The 24,326-nt window shown below is 41.6% G+C and overlaps 1 protein-coding gene and 1 long non-coding RNA gene across 4 annotated transcripts in view; both read left to right on the top strand.

The window, feature by feature from the left end:
- Positions 1-10,321, top strand: part of tafa4b (TAFA chemokine like family member 4b) — a 37,817-nt gene extending 27,496 nt beyond the window's left edge. For all 3 annotated transcript variants that reach the window (XM_026168679.1, XM_026168677.1, XM_026168678.1), the window contains exons 5-6: positions 7,029-7,153; positions 9,293-10,321. In XM_026168679.1, coding sequence (XP_026024464.1) covers positions 7,029-7,153; positions 9,293-9,304 — 137 coding nt within the window. In that variant the 3' untranslated portion in view covers positions 9,305-10,321. The remainder of the gene's footprint in view (positions 1-7,028; positions 7,154-9,292) is intronic.
- An 11,788-nt stretch (positions 10,322-22,109) lies between these two features.
- LOC113022824 (uncharacterized) overlaps positions 22,110-24,326 on the top strand; it is a 44,528-nt gene continuing 42,311 nt past the window's right edge. Inside the window, exons 1-2 of the long non-coding RNA XR_003272454.1 lie at positions 22,110-22,390; positions 22,495-22,645. This is a non-coding gene — a long non-coding RNA (uncharacterized LOC113022824). The remainder of the gene's footprint in view (positions 22,391-22,494; positions 22,646-24,326) is intronic.

The following is a 24,326-nucleotide window of genomic DNA, read 5'->3' as shown; positions in this document are numbered from 1 at the left end:
GAGCCTCTTTATACCAGACAGCTACAGAGGATGACCAGTTCCATCGTGAATGCTGACGGCCACCCCTTATTTGACGAGGTTAGCAGTCCCTAAATGCAGGACAAAGCTGTAAAGAAACAGCTTTGTCCCATGTTGCTATTCTTTATCTGAATAAGTAATATCGGTTCCATTGATTTTTAATTTGTGATGTATTATGATATTGTTTTTAGCTTCTTGGCCTTTTTTAAAATTGTATTTATTAGTCTGAAGGTTTGCAGTTGGGGTTGTAGTGAAGCCTGGAGCCCTCTCTCTTTTCTCTCTTTTATTTTTCTCACCATGTGTTTGTGAATATTGTCCAGGGTCTGTGTTTGATGTCTGGTAGAAGGGTTGTCTGCTCTTTTAACTGCAAAACAAATATGCCTAGAGGTGCCAATAAAGGAACCTTGAACCTGAAGATTGACCAGATTCACTAGATGTAAAGGTCCCAATTGTGAACACTATCACACAGTGTGAATTTATTGATGTAAGCAGCAATTTTAACAATATGTCATAATAAATAAACAAACCTCTGCACTTGTATCATCAGAGTAGCACCGGCATCCATCTGATCTGCTTTCTCTGGAGTACACTTCTGTACAAAAGCAGAAAGTTGCTCATAAAGTGAACTGCATGTTTTTACGGTGATTTTTTGGGTACCAGACAAAATGACTTTAAATCTTTTCACAGTCACTGTCATTAAAGTATGTTTGGCGGTGGGGAACGAGAGAGAGCACGGCGACCTGATAAAAACGGTGGCTGAGTGAATTTTGCTCGCTGTGTGATAGATATGGTGACAGCCAAACTGTGTTTCATTGCTGGGCCAAGAAATTTAGTTAAGTGTTTCAGCACACATCAACCTGCTGTTGTTTACAATAATATCTGCTCCTTAATGTCATGCCTTTGAAATTTTGCCAATCTGTTCTGGTGTATGTGCATAACCATAAACCGCGTGCAGTCTTTGTCTGACAGTTATACCAATGTGTTTTTCACTTTTTTGCTTCTTCTTCTTGTTTTTTGTCCACATACCTGGGTGTGCTGGCATGGATGTGCGAGCTGGGGCAATGGAGATAAAGTGTGTTAGTAAATCATTGTAGAAAGAGATGGATGCCGCTCTCCAACTGCTTCTGCACTTCAGGATCACTGAGTGGAACTGTTACAAAGCCTGGGAGCATTCATATATGTGGGTCCACCTCCAAACTGCCTATGGGTGTGTATGGGTTTGAGTACATGGAGGTGCATCATATTCCCTTTAAATAGTGATGACCTCGGAGCAAGGGCACAGGAATGCTCTGATTGTGCATTATAGCTTACACTTACTGCACATTTGGGACTGTATAGATGGACACATGAAAACCACATTACATCTATAGTGCTCAACAGACATGTGCGCACATATAAATGTGTAAGCACCCAGACACAGACACAAAGAAACCCTCCTCTGCTGTAGTGTATATATTCAGCTGCTCCATCGTGTGAGTTCAAGCAGTGCCTTTGTAAAGTATTAATGGGGATACACTCCCACAGACACATGCTGTGCGCACAGTGTGATAGGATGTCCTGGCTAACATCAAACAGGCTACAGCATAGTTACACAATTGGATAGGTAGTCATTAAATTAGTTTTGTTATATCAGAGGCTAATTGGTTACTTTAGCTGAAAAGGTTAGGAGTCAGGGAAGTCCCTTTGAACTTGGTGACTTTTTTGCATTCAATGTGACAGATACATTTTTTGCCCACTGATGAACTGAGGACGAGGTGGGAAAAGGCTCAATCCATCAAAAAAAGGCTGTATGGATGAAAATGTACATTTTTTACTGTGGTACATCATAAAAGTAAAGGTCATGAGAATAATGAATAATGTACTATAATATAGCTAAACTATATTCATTACCATATCTCACCCTTAGAGGGTAGGCCCTGAGTAGAGGTGCTACATTCAAAGCAGCCAGTTTAGGTGTTTGGGCATCTGACCAGCATGCTGCCTGAGTGCCTCTTGGTGAGGTGTTTTGGGCATGTCTAACTGTAGGGAGGCCCTAGGGTAGACCCAGGATATGCTACTGAGGTTGAGGAGGAAAAGAAAGAGAAATGATTTAGATTATGCATAACAGTTTTTTTGTCTTTTGAGAGTTCGATTGTGTTGACCTGGTAAAAATCAGAAATTAAAGCAGTGTTAGAAATCAGGTTTATATTTTTGGCATCGAGGTGAATGGAGGTGGTGTTTTTTTTTTTTCAGTCAACGCTTGTTAATTCACCTGCTAAGCTGGAGCACAGCATGCATTCTTGAAGTGCTAATTGGCAAGAATCAAGGCATTGCATACAATAACTGAGCAGCGTTGTGCCACAGGGATGTGAACAAAACATCTTTTTGCTTTCATGCAGTGGAGAAGGAGACCTGCAATTTCAACTTTGTCCACTTGATGTCACAAACATTACAATATCAATGCAAGCAGTGGCAGAGAAGGCATGAACAGAGGCGGCGCTGGGATGAATGCTCGTACGGCTGACATGCTTGTTTGCACACACAAAAATGAAAAAAGTGAAGCTGCAGCTGGCAGAATGCTGAGTGACATTTACCAGGTGTGTGCTAGATTGACATGTTGTGATCAGTAGCAGGCGAGCAAAAGCTGTAGGCACCCTCGTAGCATAAAGCATCCGCAGACCTTATTTCGACAACCCAGGAGACTCAATGAGAGCCAGGGGAATAACATACTGTAGCTCCAGTCCCTTCTGTTGCCTAATCACCTGCACCTTAAACAAAGCCCTGTCTAGACGTTTGCCCTCAGCTGATCCCATGCTGAAAGTTTGCAGGAGAACTTAAAAGGCATTCTGAGTGCAGCTTCTATAACGACTGCGAGTAACTGTGATGAAATGTATGCCTGAGCTGCAAACCTTTTTTTAATTAGCATGGGCACCTTTTGTGAATATAAATGTAGAGTCTTAATGAGACTGATGCAATTAGAGTACGTAGAGCTAAGGGGGAGTTCATGTGTTAAATGCATTTTTCCCTGAAAAAATGTCTTTCTGTTTGACGAACTTGGCAGTGATTCATTTTCACTGGTACTTGTTGAACATTATTGTGAAAAAATTACAGGCAAGACTGTGGAGACACAGTGGAAAGTCATCATTGTCACTTTAGCTTAATAATTTTAAAAGCAACTCAGCTGATGATTGTTTTTCCACTTTGTTTTGTTTTGTAAGAGAGACTTTAACTGAGACCAAAGAACAACTGTTACATGAGTCACGAGTCATGTGGTATGAAGCAGCAAGCAGTAGGTACTTAATGTTGCTCCCTTATTTCCTGTGGAGCCCCCACATCGGCTGGATCTGCCTATTGCTCAGGTGCAGAATTTTGCCACAGATGTCCTTCCTGATACCCTTATGTGCTCGCTATGTCTCAGGCCTCAGTCACACAGGCTGAGAGACCTGTTGGCGACCATCTGGCAGCCGCTGATCATGAGGGGGAAAATGTGCACCTCCTGACTAGTTGTGGATCATTTCTTCGGGTTTTCCTGCCAGTCACTAGCATGAAATGGATCACAAAGATGTACATGATGCTGCACTGAAAGGCCTGTTGCAAATGCTTTGGATGGCAGCAGATTCCCACCTTTGTTGTCTGTAGCTTGCATGGAAGACACTAACTTGTCTGTGAACACTTGCTAATTCCTCTCTGAGCTAAAATGAAACAGTGTGATGCAAACTGGAAACGGGGACCATTTGTCTTCAAAGTAAAAGTTGTCCTTATCGCTGCAACCAACACATCCCAAAAGGCACAGATTTTCTTCAAAGGAAAACATTCTCCACTGCTTGGTGAGTAGTTTGTGTCTGCAGACAAGTTGGCGTCTCCCATGCAAACTACTGGGTGACAATAGCAGTTCCAAGGAACTTTTCAGTTCAGCACCATATACACCTCTTTCACCAGTTCATGTGACCAATTTCAGGTTAGCAAATGCCAACAACCTCCAGCAACTGAATTTTTCCTTTTTTTCTGATGACCAGTAGCTACCAGGGTGGGTCACTGACAACTGTGTGGGGCTTTAGCATTTGATTTCAAAGTGACTGCCAGCAGCCATCATTTACTATTGACAACCAGGGGAATGCACATTTTTCCTGGTGGTTGCCAGATGCTAGCCGACGGGTCTCTAGGCCTGTGTGTTCTGAGCGCTAAGACAGCACACAGTCTTCCATAAATCCATCATGTATTGCTTATATGCTCTTTTTTGTTTGTTTTTGTACATAAAAGGCATATGTATATGCCATGCAGTTTGAGAGTTTTGATAGTGATAGTGGATGAAGTTGATTATTTTTGGACAGGTCGCTATTTAAGCCGGTTTCTGGTCTATGTGCTAAGTTAAACTAGCTGGAGGCTGTCTGTGGTTTCATATTTACTGTAGAGGCTCACGAGGGTCAGTAGTGTTAATATAAGTGGATTAGTGAACTATTCAAGATGACTATCTAAATCTTCTAAATGTAAATATTGAATTTCAGTCATTCAAACCGTTGCGCACCTGAAAAGCTTCCTACTGGCCTCTAAACTTCCTCCATCAGTACAGCGAGGAAAAATACGGCTCCAGTGGAGATAATTTCAGAACTAACTGGTGCACAGTATTGCTGTAATCTTTTTACCATTGACCTGTTGAGATCTCTGTCTGAATGCCGTCCAGTACTTGAATTATCCATGACATCACAGGCCACGTACAAACTCGTGTCCATTTTCTCACTTGACAGGCAGGTTCTTATGTGTCATGCCCCACCCTCCTAGTAATAGCATGAGATAAGGTGCAATAAACACTAACTCCATAATAGCACTCAAAGGCCATGCCTAGTAGCTCTATATAACACTCGAGCAGTACAAAGCACTGTCGTTGACACTGTAATGGCCACATTAACAATCATTACACAGCCATTGGTTTTTAGAACCGCTTACTGCCACTGAGCTCATGTATCATAACAGTGTGTTCAACATTAGCCTCATCATAGCGGCGAGAGGTTTTTTTGTGTTGACTGGGCAGCTTCAAGTTAGCTTTCTGCTTCTCGCCAATTTCCACTCCGCCTCAATTTGCTACTCTCCTCTTCCTGTGTTTTCTTTGTTTGATCTGCTCCTTTCACCACTACAATCAGTGATAGTCATCCTCAAACGGCCTCTTTCCTTTGCACCCTTCACTCTGCCTCCCCGAGTTCCTCTCACTGCTCATTTCCTCACTACAAAGATGTTTTCTTGGTGAACAGCTATTATTTAGTCCTGTCTCCCTCCCTCCCGCCCTCCTCTCCCTCTTTCTCTTAGTGGCACTGTTTTCTTCTCCCAGAATGCTTGAGAGAATTGGCCCATGTTCTTTTGCATTATGCAGTTGAAAGTCAATTTTCCTCACAATACCAGCTTATCTCATTCATTTGTTGGAAACAGCAGATATGAAAAAAAATTCTTTCTAAACACCATCAGTCCAGCAGCTTAATGATGATGAAGTTGGGGAGATGGGATTCTTTTTTTCTTTCTGCATTCACCTTTGAGACTAAAGGATGGGCAGATGATGAGTTAGGAGAGCGGGGACTGAGTTATTCTCTCTTATTCTGTCTCTTGTCTACAAGGTGGGGTCAAATGATCTGTGAGATTTGAGTGCCAGCTGCTAAGATGGAGGAAACTTTAGCTTTTAATAGCGGATAAACTATAGCTCAGCCCAGACTGCATCCACTTTCCTACCTGTGCAACAGGATCCAGTAGCTCAAGACCATATTTACCAAGTCAGGTACATTTTCAGTCGTGTGAGGACATGCTTGAAAAACTATAATAACATGACATTCACAAAAACATAGATTCTGCACTGTATAGATGTGCAGTCAAATATGAGCGAATGTGCGGCATTGACCATGTTACCTCATTGTTCACCCACATGAGATATTATTGCATTAATATGAACCATGGCACTGGAACTAAGTGAATATGTCAGATGTCATACCGTTATTCTACATATAAAAGTGTCAAACCACGGCTGGAATGACGGTGGGAAAGTGTTTTACCTTAACGTGATCAGTTTTCATCCGAGACTACAATAAGAGAAGAAGGGTGCATCAAGCTTTGTTCACTGAAACACAGAAAAACAGCTTTTTAACAGATCCAGGAGTTGCTAACAAAGAACCCAACGCCACAGCAGTTCTGTCAAAGCGGCAGCTCTCTGAAACATCATCATGCTGGGATGATTTGAGTTATTAGATTTGGTTCAAATATGTCCTTGACTGGATGCTGCCATTAATCAAAACTTAGGTAATTCTAATAATTAGAATTATTTCGTTTAATACGATTAGAACAAATATGAAATCTCCACAAGTGTTTTGTTTTTGTGATCCTGCATGCATATCCTGCCGTCCAAGTTTTTCTTAGTTTGAACAGAATAAAAGTTGTTGCAGTCGGTAAATAAAACACAGCTTCTAATTGTTTGCTTTAGTACAAAGAGCTCTTTTTGCCCTGCAAAAATCATACAGCACTTCAGAATCAGCATGTTGTCTTAAATAAATGAGCCTTTTTTTTATTGATAGAATTTCTTCTTCATAATCCTATTTTTCCCTTGGTCTTATGCAATATGAATAATGCTGGTTCCATTCACTTAATGTGTTTTGCTGATTTTGCATGTAACAAAAGGCAATTAAATGATAAGCAGAAATTTCATTTGAATTACAGGAAGTGACTGTCAGCTCCTCATGCAAATTCACACATCTGCACAAGAAGCAAAAAAAAAAAAAAAACACAAACAAGTGAACATCAGCAGTGTTGCAGGAGGGAACTTTTCAACTCTTCTCATTCTACTTATGAATACAAAAAAACCCATTAATCTTTATTCACAGTGTGCTGTCCATGGTTCTGGTGGTTTCCAGTGATCAGTGTTAATTATTGCATGGTGTGCTGGTCACGTTGGTGTTGTAAATTTGCCTTATTCTAGCCTTTTGCTCTTCATGTCATATAATCCATTTACTAACCCTCCGTCTTTAATTTTCTCTCTGAACATCCGCTCACTACTCCAGCGTCCATTGTAGCCCAGAAGTGGTGGTGTCAAATGCAGCCATGTATGGATGGGGAGGAGTGTAAGGTCCTTCCTGACCTGACCGGTTGGTCCTGCAGCACTGGCAACAAAGTCAAAACCACCAAAGTAAGAAGAATGCATTTGTCTGTTTGTCTACACCTGCCTGCTCTCTCTCTCTCTCTCTGATGTGAAATCACTGATCAACGCTTCTCCTTTTCATGGATTTCTTACCTGTGTTTTTTGCGCTTCTGCACCGTGACCTACGTGCAGTGTGTAACTCTAATTATAGCGTAGCCTTTGAAATCTTTTCATCAGCGTGCTACAACAAAGCGTGTAAAATTATCAGTGCTCACATCAAAAAGTCCCACGAGAATCATGTGATGCCCAAAAAAAAAAAAAAAAAAAATACAAAAAAATGCATGTATTACCAACCTAACTAACATTTGATGTAGATAGATATGACCTTGATCTTCAATTCAATTGATTTGTTTTGTCTGTGAAACATCTTGCTTGAATTAGTGTTGAGTAAACAAACTTTCAACTTGATGACTCTTGCTAGTGTTCGTATTGTATACGCCAGTATATGAAAAGAAAAAACTCAGAAGGGCTTCCCAAGAAAATTAAAGTTGATCTTGTAAACAGAGATTGTTTGGATCTTCAAAATGCCCACAGAAGACCGCAGTCTAATTTAATCACTTATTTCAGAGATCATTATAAATTACAAAGAAAATACAGCGCTAATCAACAGGCAAGCCTCCAGGTGATTGTTTGTGGAGCTCCTGTAGCCGTATCTCTTCAGGTAAGACGAATCAAAAAGAACAAAAAACAAAAACAACCATCACAGTAAACCCGAGACCTCTGTACAGTCTACCCCACACAACCGCCATGTGATGTCGAGTAAACTGATGCTATTCATATGAGATAAATTGATTTAAATGAGGGCCCTTCATGGCCCTTTGTAATCTGCTGAAGTGTGAAAGTTAATTTGTGGGTCTGACGACCGGGCAGTGTGTGTGCATGCGCCAGAGTGCGTGCCGTGGGATGGAGCAGGTGTTTATTTACAGGTGAAATATAAAAAGAGAAACAGTTGGACGGGAAAGCGGCGCAGGCGCCATAAGACTAATTGCTCAAGAGATGGCATAACAGAACAACATCTGTCGCATTCATTAGAATGCATTATGGCTGGGGCCTTCCACAGAGGCTTCACAATTAAGAGTCGTAATTAAATTGGTGAGTGGGGTAGACTGAGGAACAGAGGCACTGCCGAGCTCAGTCACAGGCAGTGGAATTAATGACCCTGGGCCTAACACCAACTCTGGGACTGATAGGTGCAATTATCCCTGTTTTGTTGCACGTTGCCGTCTCTCTTCTTCTTCACTCCCTTCCTCTCCTTTTTGTCCCTCCTACCTTGTCTGATGAGGCCTTTAAGCTAACTGCATCAGTGGACATTAATTGTGAATTTGCAAGGTGCTTTGGGACTGGCGAGCAGTTACTTGGAGACTTGGTGGCAGATGTCACTGTAGATAGTTGCAATGAGACATCGATTCCTTGGCAACTGCTCACACGGCCCTGCTCTCTTACTTTCTCTGCAGCTCTGCTCTTTACACTGGGTCTCTCTTTATTCCTCTGACCTCCTTGTACCACCTCAGCATATTATTCACCATGATGATCAGTATATGTCAATCTTTCTTTCACTCCCACACGGCGTAGGTGTGTTGTAGAAAGATGCATAGATTGCCTGACTGAGGCATCATCATTTAACAAGAAACAGCAAAAACACCACACCATGAGATCTGTATTTTCATTCTTACTTAATGTAGTTTTATTTGCAGGAGTGGAACAAGCAGAATTAATATTTTATGCATGAACATATCTGGTCATTATACAGCATAAACACACACCGCACTGGGTTTGCTGGGAAACAAGTTCTTTACATCTGCAATTACACTCCTTCAGCTCTCTGTTCAAGTGTAAACAAACCATTGCAGCTCCAAGACATGTGAAATTCAGCTTAACCAGTTGAGACACTGTTGGTTCTTGCAATCAGACCACCGGCTAGACTGCCAACAAGCTCTTTTGGTCCAATGAAAAGGACACAGAGGCTGAAATACAAAGGAAATTGTTTGACTTTAAATATTCACCCCTGACATCCGATTGTCTCTTTCAAATAGAAACATTTGTTCAGCCACTGTGAAGCACTTCATGTGATTAGATGTCTCTGCGACCCTGATTCTCTTCTCTTCTCTCTCTTTTTTTTCTTTTTAGGTCACCCGATAGCAAGAGAGCCACCGAGCCATGAGGAAACATGAAGCTTTCCATGTGGAAAGGATGGATGACTCACACATATTGTATTTACTGTAAGATGCGGGAAAGGAAAGGACTGCTGTCAAGATATCCATCACAAAATAATGGGATCAAACGTACTCATCACAAACTATGTTCACTTGGCAACATGGAGCCACGTGTACAGCATATGTAATATGCTGGTTGTTGAGACCAATGGACTACAATCAGGGTACCAGTGGACAATAAGGCGACTCTTTTTTCCAATAATGAACAGTTTGGATTAATCAGAAACGTTTGATTTCAAACTCCAATTAAGCATTTCAAAGTATATATTTCAACAAAGCTTTCTGGGACGAGCGTAAGATGTGAACTAGAGGCGGCGCTGAGAGTGTTGCTGGACACGGTTCAGACCTGTTGAACATATACTGGAAACACTGGCGGCAGTCTGGATGGGTACATGAGAGTTAGCAGCTTATAACTAGCAAATAGCAAATTAGATTTAAACGGCTCTTGTGGGTCAAGTCACTACCACAAAGACTGTTTTGCGGGAGTCATTTTGCAGTTCTAATTAGGAATTGCAATAGGATCATAACAACATATTAAAAATTCATGTAAGATATTTGCACTAGTCGAAGCCGTTTGGGAATGTTTTGTTTTTCTAGATATCTCTCATCTTTTTGCTGTGGATGTCACATGAAACTGAAGGTGAGCATTTTGTAAAGTGTCTGACACTTGAAGTAGATAAATATGTATATCACACCTCACTCATTCTGAGTAGTTATTTGTTTAAAAAAAAGGCTCAGACTGTCGAGCTTCACTTACATACAGCTTGGTACAATATGAACTATTAAAGTGTGATTCATCCGTCTCATTTTTTTGCCCAGAGAAATTTTCCAGGCTCGGCCTTCAGAGTTATATATCTTTGATCTGTTTTATTCGGTACTGCGACATCTCTTATTTTGACTGTTGAAAGGAGGACCATAAATGCTCAAACAAGTGTGACCTGTTCTAATGTTGTTATTTCTTTCTTCCTTCTTTTTTTTCCTTGCTGAAAATGTTTTCCAAATATTCTGGTTCTTAATCTTTAAAAGCACCACAGATACAAACCCACCGCACGATGAGGTTTCTTTTTAGCTTCTTTTTATTAGACGTGTTAGTTTTTTTGCACGCACGTTGCCTATCCGGTCGTTAAGTCTGACGTCACAAGCCGTGTCTGGGCCTAAACTCCGCTGCAGGTCCATATATCAAACGATCACTATGGCATTACTGAGAGTTGAAAAACTGTCTAAAGTCTTTCATCTTTAATAAAATGATCAGCGTTCTGCTCTACCAGGTGTAACAATTGAGTTTAACATCCAGGCATCCATGAAAACGGAATTTATGACATAAGTAAAGTAAGTAAGTAAAGTTTATTTATTAAGCGCTTTTCATAGACAGGTAGTCACAAAGCGCTGCACACAGAGATTAAAATAAACAATACGATAATTAGCAAATGCATGATATACACAATAGGCCTATAGAGTTTAAATGTAAATCAAAAATATAAAAATGTAAAAAAGCATTGGTCAACAGAAAGCTTGTTTAAACAGTAAAGTTTTTAACTGTTTTTAAAGGATTCCACAGAGTCAACCAAACGTAGTTGTAGAGGTAAACTGTTCCACAGACATTTGACAACGGAGTTAGAAGTTAGCAGGAAGTTAGCTTGCTAGCTTCTATCTAAATACGATATAGCATGTCCTGACTGCGGGGTTTTGGAAACAAATTAAAACGTACAGCTCTGTTATCACTTCCAACATAAATGAAGACAGAAAACTAAACAGCAGTGACGTTTGTAGGGTTACTGAAGTTGGGCTAGCTGGTATATAATGATGTGCTACGTGACCACTAGCGACACAGCTATGTTAGCATAATATTAACAAGCTAACTTTTTTTCCACTCGATAAAAGTTAACATGAGTGTTCTCGGTGGTCAGGAACAAATGTAATCGCATGGCAGGATGCTGTAAAAGGACCAAACTTCAGCCAGGAGAACAACTGAGATAATCCATCCACAATACGAGGTTAGTCATTCATATACTGCTGCATGGGCTGGGCTGTAGTTACATCCTAAGGTTTTAAAACTGAGCTTAAATAAATGATTAGCGGTAATAAAAGCCGAGGGAGGTCAACAGGGATCACTGACTGTTTTAGGAGCTTTTTGAGACTAAATAGAAGAAAATACAAAACATTAAACATGTTAACAACACAAAAGCCATATTAAACGCAGACTACTTTAGGCCCGGAAGTAGGATTCGTCACGTCATCGACCGGATTGATTTTCTCCAGAATTACCCTCCGTATCAAAGCTTGGGTGAGACATACTGAAATAATTGCCACAGATAATGGCAGTTCAACATTTTGCAAACATGTTTTTTTTCTGTACAAGGCTCGATCATTACAGCCCTGAGTGCAGTAGCATCGCGCCCTGTACAAACATCATAAATCTCTCTATTATCTTTGTCCATTCTCCCCCATTCCACCCCCCCCCCCCTTTCTTTGAATCTTTCTCTCCTTCTCTTGTGCCCTCTCCCTCTCTCTTTTTTCCCACTGTAATGTCTGAAACAAATGATGGCACAGATGAAAGTTTTCACGCAATCTACCCCACGCACTGTATCTTAATTTCTCAGCTGTTCGGAGTAGTTTGCAGCTTTTTGCACTGATGCTTTCCAAATCATAACCCCGCCCCCCCCCCCCCCCCCCCCCCCCCTCTTGTGGACACACAACCAAAAGAAAGTGTTTTTCAAACTGCATCATTCTGCCTCTCTGATTTGTGAATGTCTTGGGTTAGTGTGCCCAAGGGTGAGCCTGGTGGGGGCTGCTCCTCTGTGAATGAGAGCCTCTGCTTTCAGACATGCTGCCTTGTGAGCTATGATAAATTTGTGGGAGCTGAGCAGCTAACTCTCCGGCTCCAATGCCGAGCTCTGAGCCAGAGGGAGCTTGGGGACAGCAGGGCTACCGGTTGCAGGCAGTTCCACTCTCTCATTACTGAGAGGCCTGGATAGCACTGGGCTTCTCTCGGGAACACTGACATGGAATATTTTTAGGCTTACGATGCAGCACTGCAGTTAGGCCAGTCACACCAAACTGCCCTCTTTCCACGAGCGGCGTATCAGCAACAATGGTCCTTTGGAGAGGGAAATATGATGGCATCCTGTAACTGCATTCACGCTCAAGCAAAAACACCTACGTCCACATGAGCTCATTCTTTTTTAAACTTTTTTCCGTTTCATGCATATGCACACGGGCGTGGGAGAGCTGGAATTCGCAGAGAAATTGGCAAGCCTTAATTACAGCAACCAGAAGCTAATGGAAAGGTCTTGAGATCTGTGCAACATCAAACTATATGGTGGATCTGTTTCCCATTCGCCCCTCCTTCCCACTCTCTCTTTCCCTCCCTCAGAGAATTCATGTTCTGTAGATGAGCCTGGCGCCTTGCTCCCCTTCGTCCTACATGGCTCTCTGCAGCAGAATCAATATTTGAGGACTATTTGCGCCGCTCCCCGGTGGCTGGGGTTTGACGCTCCAGCTCCACCTTCAGTTTCAACTGTGTTTAGAAAGACAAAAAAAGAGCTGCCAGGGACAGATTCAAACCTCGTCCCAGGTCACCAGTATTTAACGAGAAAATCACCAGAGTGCACCGTATGTACTTTTACTATTGCTGTGCTGGACAACCAACTCTGCAGCAGAGAAGCCACACACTACTCTGCACAACACTCCACTTGTGCTAGTTTATAAGAAGTAAGTCTAAAAAACCCACTAAGAACCCTTGAGGTATCTTGGAAGAATTTATATTACCATTTTCACCTTTAATGATGCTACACTGAATGCAAATTTAGCAGACATCAATGTCTATGCAAGGCTATATACATTATCCATTCTTTGTTTTGAAAAAAAGCTTAAACCCTGCTTCCAAAACCTTTGTTGCTAGCTAGCTTTTAAAAAATGATGAAAGAAATGTATTCTATGTATAAACTGTGCTTACATCACATTATCTAGTGTGAAAAATAATCTTGTTTTTAACTGGAAGGGGATGTGTCTTAGTGTGTCAGTGGGGGTCTAACCTCAAACACCCCGTTGAGACTGGAAGCTTTCATCTCCATGGGTTAGCAACTGGTGGGACCCAGAGGGTAGGATCCTTAGAAGCAAACAAGCAGCATGGAAGAAAAGACTGCAGAATATCATACTAATGAGAGGATAGATAGCTGGAGTAAAAATGGAAAACAGAAGAATGACAAGATACCTACAAGAGATAAAGAGGTACAGCTGTAGTGTTTTGAGAAGTGGGGGAGAGTCTGAGGAGACTTTTAAGTATTTATTTGTTCATGTGTGAAGTCTGGTTGGTCAGCTCCAGAGAGGATGCATACATCATCAAACCAAACACCAAAAAGTCCATCGTCACACTTGTTGAAAATTTGTGCAATCATTATCTAACGAGGGAGAAAAAAATGGATGAAAAGCTTTTGTCTTATTCATCATACTTTGTCAAGTCCAATTTGCATTAGCCTCCAGCCACGTCTGACAAATATGGGTTCAGGATTCATTTTACGTGAGAGCTGTAATCTTCAGATGAAGTGAGTCGGTGAGAGGCAGGTGAACTTGACTCGGTTGTAGGAAAAGAAGAGTTCGCTGTTGCAGGAGGAAGAGGCTGGAAAGCCTCGCTGTCTGAAAGTGACACTGATTTAATATAAGTCAGAGGCAGATTAGCAGATGAAGAAGATCTGATTGGTTTTATTGTTGCTGGATGGCACTCGCTGGTCTCGTCACTGTCACTTCAGATGGAACAAATCAACCCGGGCCAAAGTGTTTCCTTCAAGAGAGCAAATCATTTTAGCCCAAAACCATATTATTCACACCACATCTAATTGCATTCAGGCCTTTTATTATCGCTGAGCTCACTTGAGAGCACAATGCAGTAATTTGCCTTCATTTTGAATCATGGGGTAGGATGTTAGAATAGTGCAACAGCAATAGCCGTCACGTGGTTTTTATTGGCCACCACAGCTGGTTGGCTGTCAGGTGATGGTATGGGGATTAATTGCATTATCTCCAGTCTCTTACCCAGCATAGAAAATGTGACAAAACACCCTAACATAGCCCATTAAAATTCTATGAAACCAGGAAAAAAGAGAGGACAAACAATCAAAAGCGTCTTTAATATTCATTTTGTGGCAGGCCTGCGACTGGCCGATATTGACGGTGGAGTGAACGGGGGGAGACATTAACATCTTCTCCCTCGCTGCTTCCTTTCGCTGAGCCGTCCCTTGCTGCGTCGTCAAACTCACTTATCTCTCTGAAGCAATTAGCCACTGGAGGCTCCATTGACCTGAGCCTTTGTTAGACTAACGGGTTACATTAGCATGGCCGTAGCCTGGCAGGCTTGGCAATGCATGTGTCGTTGCCAGTGCGAGCAGCACTGATAAAGAGGGGCCCTGCAGTCTGTGGGTGTGTGTGCACAGGAGGATTAAGGAGCTATTATTAACATATTAACTGTCCATTACCATTTTGGCACTTATACTGAATACCTAGTATATGCACTCTGTATATATGTATACTATACACGTGTTTGCTGCAGTCCTGTTTACATAAGGAAGGTGTCTCATATCTGAGTCAATATGGTTTTCTCTGCATTTATGCTATGGCATTCAAAAAATTGAGAAGCTGAATGCAAAGCAACACTGATAATGTACACAGTAGATATCAGACTTCAACAACATGCGTCCTGATGCACAATATTCCATTGTATTTGCTGGCGTGAGGTGCATACATACAGTAGAAGTGACAGTAAAAACACTGCTTGCTCTCTCAGCTGAACATATAACAATAGAGAGACCATGCACTTAGCTGGGGAATATGGTGTGGTAACAGTGCTATTTAAAGCTCACGTCTATTTTGTGAATATTGCATTTACTTTACTGTCACACTGTATGACTGCCAGCTCCAGACCATATAACAACAGAGGGTCCATATTTAGACAGCACATAAATATGCATTGAACTCTCTGATAAACAGCCAGCATTTACGTTAAGCAGAGAAATGGGCTACTACTGCTAGAGTGTTTGCACCAATGACAACAAAAGCTAAATTTGCAAGCATTATTCATAATTAATTATCATAGTGTGATACTCCTTCCTTATTTACCAAATTAATGGTTTGTTTTCCTGAGAAATGTCTCCTGTCTGGCATGTTGGGTGGAGAAACAGCATCCTCATAAATTTCCCTGGCAGGTGGGGCATGGAGAGAGTGATGAGACAGAACAAGGGAGGATCAAACACAAAGAAAACCATTAGTTCCACTGACTCGCTGCTGATTTTTACAACTTTAAAGTCATTCCTTGCAGAGACCTTGCAAATTCTACCATGCTGTGGTACTTGTCATGTAACGTGGAGTCAAGCTCATCCCCCAGCTAGCCACTCTTTGCTCTACAACCATGTGTAAAACAGTGGGTTTTTCCTTCATTCAACTTTATGCATCATTGAATTATGTAACAGTGGTTTTGTGTCCAAATTGTCAACTATAATGGATGTCTTCTCTTGTCATGTCATATTTTCGATTAGGCTTAAAGCAGCACTTTGCCGATGCTTCTCGTGTAGCCATTGTCAGCTTTTAGAAAGTACAGCTCCAACAGAGCGTTAAAATGAGGTTGTTGTTACACTCAGCTTATTTAAGAAGGAATTTCACTCTTAGCTGTAAGGTCTGGTGGGCAGACAGAATCTGATATAAGATGGGAAGCATCCGAGCATTAAGAAAACCTCATTCAAAATAAAGCTCGCACTTTTAATAAAACAAATCACCTCGAAAAATTGTTACGGCCCAAGCAGCAAAGGCATAGATAACACAGGAAAAATGTCTTCAAAAATGGGCTTTTTAAAATTTTTAACCCCCCAAAAAAGAAAGTTCAAAATATAATTAGCAGGGCCATAAAAGAGGTCAACTAAATGCAACGCTACTCAAAAAGTAACTTCCAGAAACTCAACCAAACAAACTAAACACATGTTAACTCACAAACTGACCTAAACACAAAGACACAAGAGGCACAAAATAACATAAGTAAACTAAAACACCCCAGTTTCTGAAATGCACTTGGTTGGTCCTGCTGAGCAGGCTTGTATTGTCAAAATCCTCAGCTCTTGGCCACGCCCTTTCACCCAGACAGGAAACAGCCACCTCCCCAAACCAGGAAAGATAGAAAATTTGTATAACAGAACACATTTTTATGATATCACTGTTAGGTTTAAGTAAAGACATTAACGAATAACATTATTGAAATAAGTGCAAGCCAAACTAATGAGATATAAGGTATGGACTGATTTTTTTCCCATGTGTGGCAGATGCCATCGCAATAATAATGAAATGTTAAATAAAAATCTTTTGATTTGCCCAGACACGAGTAGTAGATTTAAAAAAAAAAAAAAAAACAGTGACAAAAACAATATAATTGCAGCCTGCTTTGGAATTTGCATACCTGTATTATAAAGTTAGCTCTAAGTTAAGTGTGCAAGTGAGAAATAACTGAAAACAATAGGTGCTCAAATTTTACGCTGCGGTATAGAAGTAGACGCCACTTTATCATGTTATGTGTGTACAGAAAAAAAACTGAGAAAATTCATTGACATATAGGAGCTGCAGGCTTGCTAGAGGAGGTGGTGCTTTTTTCTTTTTTTCTTTTCGTATAATAAATTGCACTGAGAAACAATGCTGGTGCTTTCTGTCCACCAGCTATCCTGGTGCTCTGCAGAATGATTTTTAGACATATATTTTCAGAGTCTTCTGAGCGTAGCTGCGCATCTGCTGGGACTGGCAGCCAGATGCTGTGCCCTCAGCCAGACCTCAGCCCAGATGACAAGCTCCACAAGCCGTGATTGGCGTCTCTCATCGCGCTCTACCCTGTTCACCCTCATAGCTCAGGGCTTTCTGCCGCTCCGGCTGCCTCTGTGCCAGCCTGACAGATGCCCTGTCGGAGCAGATGTGAGTGGTGTCGAAGTGGTGGGGGATGGCAGAATAGAGCTAAATCACTGTGTAATCAACGTGTGTGGCTGGGAGGTGATGGGGGCTCAGCGGGCACGCAAACATTTACAATTGGCCAGGCAGTCCTTGTAAACAGGAGTGGTTGTACAAAAGAGGCAGGTTGAATAATTGATAGCATGTAAGAGGATCTGGCTTTGGGGGATTTTGGAGCATTGATTCTGGCTGAGAGGGAGTGAGAAGGGGAGAAAGTGAAAGGCTTTCCTGGTGCCAACCTGTATAAATGCTTCTCTCTTTCCCTTAGACCCCACCTCTGCGCTTGCCAGGTATAGTTTTTCGTGTCCGCCTCTGTCTTTTTGTAAAGCTTTTCTGTATGAAATAGTGGGTAGGCCCTCATGCCAGTGCCTGACAACAGCATAGCCAGAAACAAACAAAAGAGCAGATGGCGGCAATGAGCAAGAGTGAGAGTGAAAGAATAGAAAGAAATGATAGAATGAGAGGGATGCGGGACGATTTACAAAAGTGAGAGGGAAACAAATGGGACAACCAGGCCCAACAGCGCCAGTGAAGAGGTAGAGGGAATGCACAAAATATGAAAAAAGAAAACCCAAACACTACTAATATAAATGTGGGAGAGTTAACCTAGATGAAAACCCCAATAATCAGATTTTACACACAAAATCAAAAATACACGCACCACATACTGTGGTAACCCCTACATCTCACCAGCTGCGGGGCTCATAAAAAGAGCTGATATAAATAAATTCACCAGCTTGGTTTCAAGCCCTGCTCTTAGTCTGCCAGCAAGCACAAACACACAGGCATGCACAATGCAAATGTGCAGCAACGAACGCAGACGAGAAGCACACACAAGCCACACACAGCCTCTTTTGACTTTGCACACTTCACATTCACAGCATGTCCGCAGACTGAGAAACAAGCTTATCTGTGGTTGTTTCGCTCGAGCTCTACTTTGCAGCAGCAAGAGAAAATGTCTTGAAGTCTTATTCTTGTCTCATCAAACAGAATAGGTATCAAGATGTGGCATTTCACAACACCGGTCACTTGTAAATGTGCTGCTGCCTTGTTATTGTTGTGTAAGTGATGGGCACTCACTCTTCAAATGCAAATTTGTCTTTGAACGAAGTTGCACAGCTGTACCATCAGCTGCTTTGACTGTATATTGCCTGCTTTTATCAGAATCCATCAGAATATTGCACTCCAATGTTGTGCGCTACAACGTTGGAATAATTCATACATCAAAGTCCTAACATATTCACATTTGTCTTCATACTCGAATGGCTGTGATTGCTGCGGTAATTTGAAGTCCTCGGTCTTAAAGTCTTCATGAAACTCTATGCAATTAGCTATTATGGCTATGCTAATGCTTCCCCTCCTCTTGGCAATGGTCTTAGCTTTCCTGTGAAGTTCATATATCATGGGGAAGGTATGAAAATAAGAACCTTTGCTTTTTATTTGCTTTTTATTTGCTTTATCTTTAGTTCAAGTAAGGCCCCCTTTTATGCATGAAGTAACGGAGAACAGTGGGTGGCTTCTCCGAGACAAGAGACATGTGTTTGTTTGGCATTGGGTGGGTGGGTTACATCATCTAACTGTCCGCCTCATGGCCATGCACTCCTCAGTGCCGAAACAAAGACAACGCGCTAAGACCATCATCAGAGGAAATTAGCTCAGTAGCACTGAAAGCGCTCGCTTCTCACAATAGCCAGTGGCCATGCTAAATCATTAGCCTGTCACTTCGTTGGGGTTGAGTCCAATTATTCTCTCAATCCGCCTCCAAACCAAATTGCATTATTGCAATTATATCCATTGCATGACATATTGTCATTGCAAGGGCGTATAAGATGGGAAAAGGAGGAGTGGGGCTAAAAAAAAAGAAGGAGATGGAAGGGGGAAATAATTTTGGTGGCATTATCAAGCACTGAGGAATGTCTCCATGTTTGCTAGCTGGCTCTTTAAAAGGGCACATTGATTATGTTTTCTGCTTTAATGGATGTTTCCAGGCTATTTAAACTTCTCTCCCGATCACCCTTCCCCACACTTTTTTTTTCCAAGTAAGATTTTCCCTTGTTAGACTTTGTTATAGGACCAATCCATCTAACTTGTTACATAGATTTTTTTGCTCTTCTTCTCGCTTTCTCGTCACTCTCAGCGTATATCTGCACACTTTTCCCCTGTCTTCCTTTCACACATCTCTCAACACATCTTTTTCTCTCACTGCACCCTTGTCATCAAGCTGTCAGCGCTAATCAGGGCAGGGTGCAGTTGATTGCAGTGCATCAGATCATTATTGAGACCTTCCACTCTGATGAAGTCCGAGGTATAATACAGTGCAGTCCCGTCAGCCCCGTCGGCAGTCATGTTGGAGTTACCTGCTTGTACTGTAGATCACAGCTACTGCCAAGAGATTCAGCGCTGCCACTGGGTGCATCATGCTGAGGTGTTCAGCAGTTACACTGACCGTCTTCATATTCCTACACTCCAATGTCTTACTTGCTACAACTCTACTTTCTTACTATACGATTAAGTACCCCAAGCGAAAGATATTCTTTTGCAGTCCCACTGTTACTTTTGAGATCGTTTAAGACATTTTAAAAAAATAGACTTTACTTTTCAGCCATTATTCTTGTGTAGTCAACGCTCACGCTACCCTTCTCACTGTCTTTTCCTTCCCTATTTCTTGCACTGGATAACTCTGTGTATGTGTTTGTTAGTGCGCCCTTGTGCCTGTCTGCAGTGAGACCTTGGACCCAGATGTAATTAGACTTGGTAATGATGTTTACAGCTTAAGCCCTCTGCTAATGATAAATGCACTTGACGTATGTAAGTCCAGACTACACATGAAAAAGACAGTGTGGGACATGCCCCATTTCAGTTAGTCAGCCATCACTAATGTATCGTACTTTTACACCCTGGACCTTGTGCACATGAGAGGCATGTTCTCAGAGCTGCTTGGAGTAGCCCCCATTTTGACAGCTAACAAATTAGTCTGTAAATATTCAAACATTCAAACTACAGGAAACATACTGACTAATCTTACACATCACTTGCTGTTTGTGATGCCTGACATATTTATTCTGAGGACTCTTCACCAGTTGATGGCACAGCTCCAGAAGTTGTTGGTCAAATCATTCTAAAAATAATCCTTCTGTTGGTCACAGTGAAATGTCCCTAAGACAGGTGTGGAAATGGACCATGCATTTAACACTGGCATAAAGCCAGAGGCTTGACATTATGAAAGAGAGAGAGATGCCGTGCTATCGAGACTCCTAACCACCTGCTCTCTCTCCTTGCTCTCTCTCCTGCCTAGCGGGTCACTATGGACACACTTAGAAGACCTGCACTTAAACTCCTTGGAATCAGAGTCAAATAAATGTCCCCACTTACTAATCCGCTCAGTGTGTGTGTTTCTGTGTATGGTCCTGCGTGTCCTTGTGTGTGCTGAATACACTCGTCTAGCCCCCGGGGAGTGAGATCGTGGGATGGTTGGGGCTAGGTGTAGGGTGATATGACAGCGCTGGGGCGGAGCAGGGCCAGACGGTGCAGCTCCATCTGTGGCCCTTCTGTTCCTTCACTACCTGACCTTTGACTGTCTTTAGGTGTTACATGACAAGGATATCTGAGCCATGGCCCTTTAGGAACACTATTGCTTCACACTCACTCTATACACACAGGTAGCAGTTTGTGCATAAATAAATCACACCTCAGACACAAAGTCATGTGTATGTGTTTGTGTAAAAGGGTGCTTCTGGGTAAGAGGAGATTTTGTAGCGGCTCTGATTCACACTTGACACTGTGCTAAAGAGAGAGGGAAAAAAACTGTCACTTCACAGTGCTAATTTGGGTGTAATATCCCAAAGTCAGCCAATTCACAGAGGAGAGGAGAAAGAGAAAATTAAGCATCTGCTTCATTTCCCTAACTGGCCACAGCCAGACTCATTAACAAGAACTATGCTCATCCAGAGAGGCTCTACTCATAGAAACATGCAAACAGCCAGTTAAAGAACGAGAGTATGTAGCAGACTGTAAAAATCTGCATCACTGCTCACCTCCATTTATAAAGTCATAGAATCCAAGTGAGAATCTTTTAGAGAAATTACACAGCAGATTAGTGCAAACCAATGGTGATTACTTAAAGGAACCCTTCATAATCTAAAATTGAGCGATATTCCTGACAATGCTGTTTATGCGTGCTTTGAGTGAGTAAGAGCATCCTGCATTAACTTCCTAGGTGAGGATGGTAAGCTGCGAGGCCAGCTCAAACAAAGCTCTCTATCACACTGTTGTTGCCTGGCAAGATTTCTGGGTCACTGAATGTGAGAGCTGAGCTCATAACCAAATGGCTGTTGTCGCTGAACAGATGGGATACAGCGACTGTTTGTTGCCGTGGCAATTGCAAAATTTTCAGTTAAGGGGGTTATAGAGAGACACGAGAATCAATTAGGTTCGGATTGGGGCAAAGTTCTTACATTTCATTACTGACAGCCTAATTACAGGGGAATAATGTTCTGATAATTACATTTGCAATAATTAATACACTTACTGTAACAAAAGGAGCGCCGCGAACACACTCATCAGCTAATAGCTTATTACTTAGTTGATACAATCAGCCATTCTGTAACGAGGGATGACGGAGCTACAGAAGTAAGAGCAGAACAATAGAGTTTGCCAATGCAGATGTCTAACATCAGAATATATTCTGAAGAGTCTAAAAGAGTCTGAAATGCATGGCTGTCAGTAAGAAATACCAATGAATCTATTAGCATTTCATGTAAGTGATGAGTGACATAAGCACTCAGCATTAATCTGCGCTAACATGGATTGAAATATTAATGAATACATGAGTGTCTTCTCTTACCTTTGATTCAGCTCTCTGTGTGCTGTATGTGTTTAATTAAGCGCCGAGTTAAAACATCTTTTTTGCAAAAGCGATGGAATTCATAAGATTTACCCAAGGCTACCAGTAAACACTGCAGCAAACACTTCAATAAACAAAGCTAGCCTTAGCAAAACATACCCAATGATCCTAAGGGCTAAGACAAGCAAGATGTTTAAGGTTTGTTGAAGGAAGCAAGACTGCCCAATTATGTTCACATTTCACGGATTTCTTTGGGGCAGCGAGGACGGAAAAGACTGAAATAAGAACTCTATGTTCGTCAGTGATCCTACACATCCGTTCTATCGCTGAGGTCCCTGCCAGGCTGAGGGAAGTGTTCATTAGTACAACATGTTGGAGGGACATCAGTGCTGAAGGCAGACGCCAGACACGCCAATCAAGGCCGTGGGTGGACAAGGTCGTCCTTGACTCCAGGTAAGCTATCCTAGTTGTTGCTTTTTCAGCTGAGAAATATGGATCACAGTTTATACAGCTCAGACTTTTTTCAGGTTTTGTGGGAGAGAACAAGCAAATGTCAATGGGCTCCTGCAGAGGAGGTTTATATCGAGTCCTTAGTAAACAGATCATTGATTGCTTAGATTTTAATGTTTGTGCCTAGGTGATGAAAAGGGTGCAAACATAAAACTCCCTGACTGTGTCTTGAAAGTATTCCCTTTAATATCTGCATGCAAATAAACTGAGAAAAAAATAACTACTAAGGGGAAGGTTTTAACATATTTAACTGTTTTAACATATTACAGTATTTATAACTTAGCTTACATGTTCAATGATCATCGATCTGGTATTGATTTTGTATGTAAATAGCTGCAGTATTACATATATGTAGATGTGTCTCTCTACATATATGTAATACTGTTGCTGTTAGTTAGCTGCAATTTTTCCAGCTTCATGAAAATTATCCTACCATCCCACGCTGTAGCTGGTAATTTAAACCCATGAGAAAAGGCTACATTTTAATTAATTTTTGCATGCTTGGCAGGTAATGCACAGGAAACCCTGGGTCATGATCAAAGGAACTATAAATGCTTATTAGAAAAAGTTAACGTCATCGATATCCACAGGGAAAGTCATAAACCATCTCCTTATTATTGCTCTCGGACACCTTTGCTTGTGTGAAATGGTGTTGTCTGCAGCAGTATAAATGTTGGAAAAGCCCACGAGACCTGACTGCCTGCCCTGTTCTCAGCTGCCTTGACAGATGTCAACATGTGAACAATTGTCCTTCAGTAAAACTCCAGTGGGTTGGGTGATATGTGTCTATATATGATGTAAGCTTTGGGAAATGCAGAGTCCTTGAGAGTCTGAGGCTTTGTTTGAAAAAAAAAAAGTGTTATGTTTTCTTGTGATCGCCAAATCTGGTGTAATTTTTAACATTCAAGAGGAAAAGGCTTCAAATAAAGACTAGACAGATGCAGATAACACAATAGGAATTTAACAAATTTTGCATCTAACAATCACAACATGAAAGATTACAGTTTGTGTCTATTACTGAATATTTACTTACTGCCCTCCAAAGATTTTCTATGAATTTCGCATAAATGCATTTTGAACTGCATTCTGAATTCTGCTCTCGCTGTGTGATGACCGTTTATGTGGTGTCTGTGGCAACTGTGTGTTTTGTCAGTGTCATGTCATGTGTAATGCTAGGCCCAACTCTAACTTGCATGCAATCCTCTCTTCAAATACCTGGGCCCTTTTTCAGCACAGCAATCATCAACCTGGGTATCTAAGCCAGTGTGTGCCAGTTGTTGGTGTCTGTCTTGTAGAATTTGAGATTTTTGTTCAATGTGTCTTTATACCTCAGGAGTGGGCACCCAGAACACCTTGTACTGGAACAGAGTATATGATCCTGTACTCTTTGAAAATGAACTGGTCCAACGCTGAATGGTGTTGGAAATGTTTCTAAAAAAGTTGTCATGAGCAATGATCATTTAAACCCTGTTTTGAATTTGATCAAAGCTGAGCATTTCAGAAAAGTTCACAGAGACAGAACTTCTTTTAACACCAATTTACTAATAGCAGACCAGTTGCAGGAGACCAGTTGCCATAATTTAGAAAGCCTGATGTTGCTTTTTCTTTCTTTAGTCTTTGTCAT

Source organism: Astatotilapia calliptera, chromosome 5 (assembly GCF_900246225.1).
Source record: "Astatotilapia calliptera chromosome 5, fAstCal1.2, whole genome shotgun sequence".
Classification (NCBI taxonomy): Eukaryota; Metazoa; Chordata; class Actinopteri; order Cichliformes; family Cichlidae; genus Astatotilapia; species Astatotilapia calliptera.
This window is presented reverse-complemented; position numbering and strand designations above follow the sequence as displayed.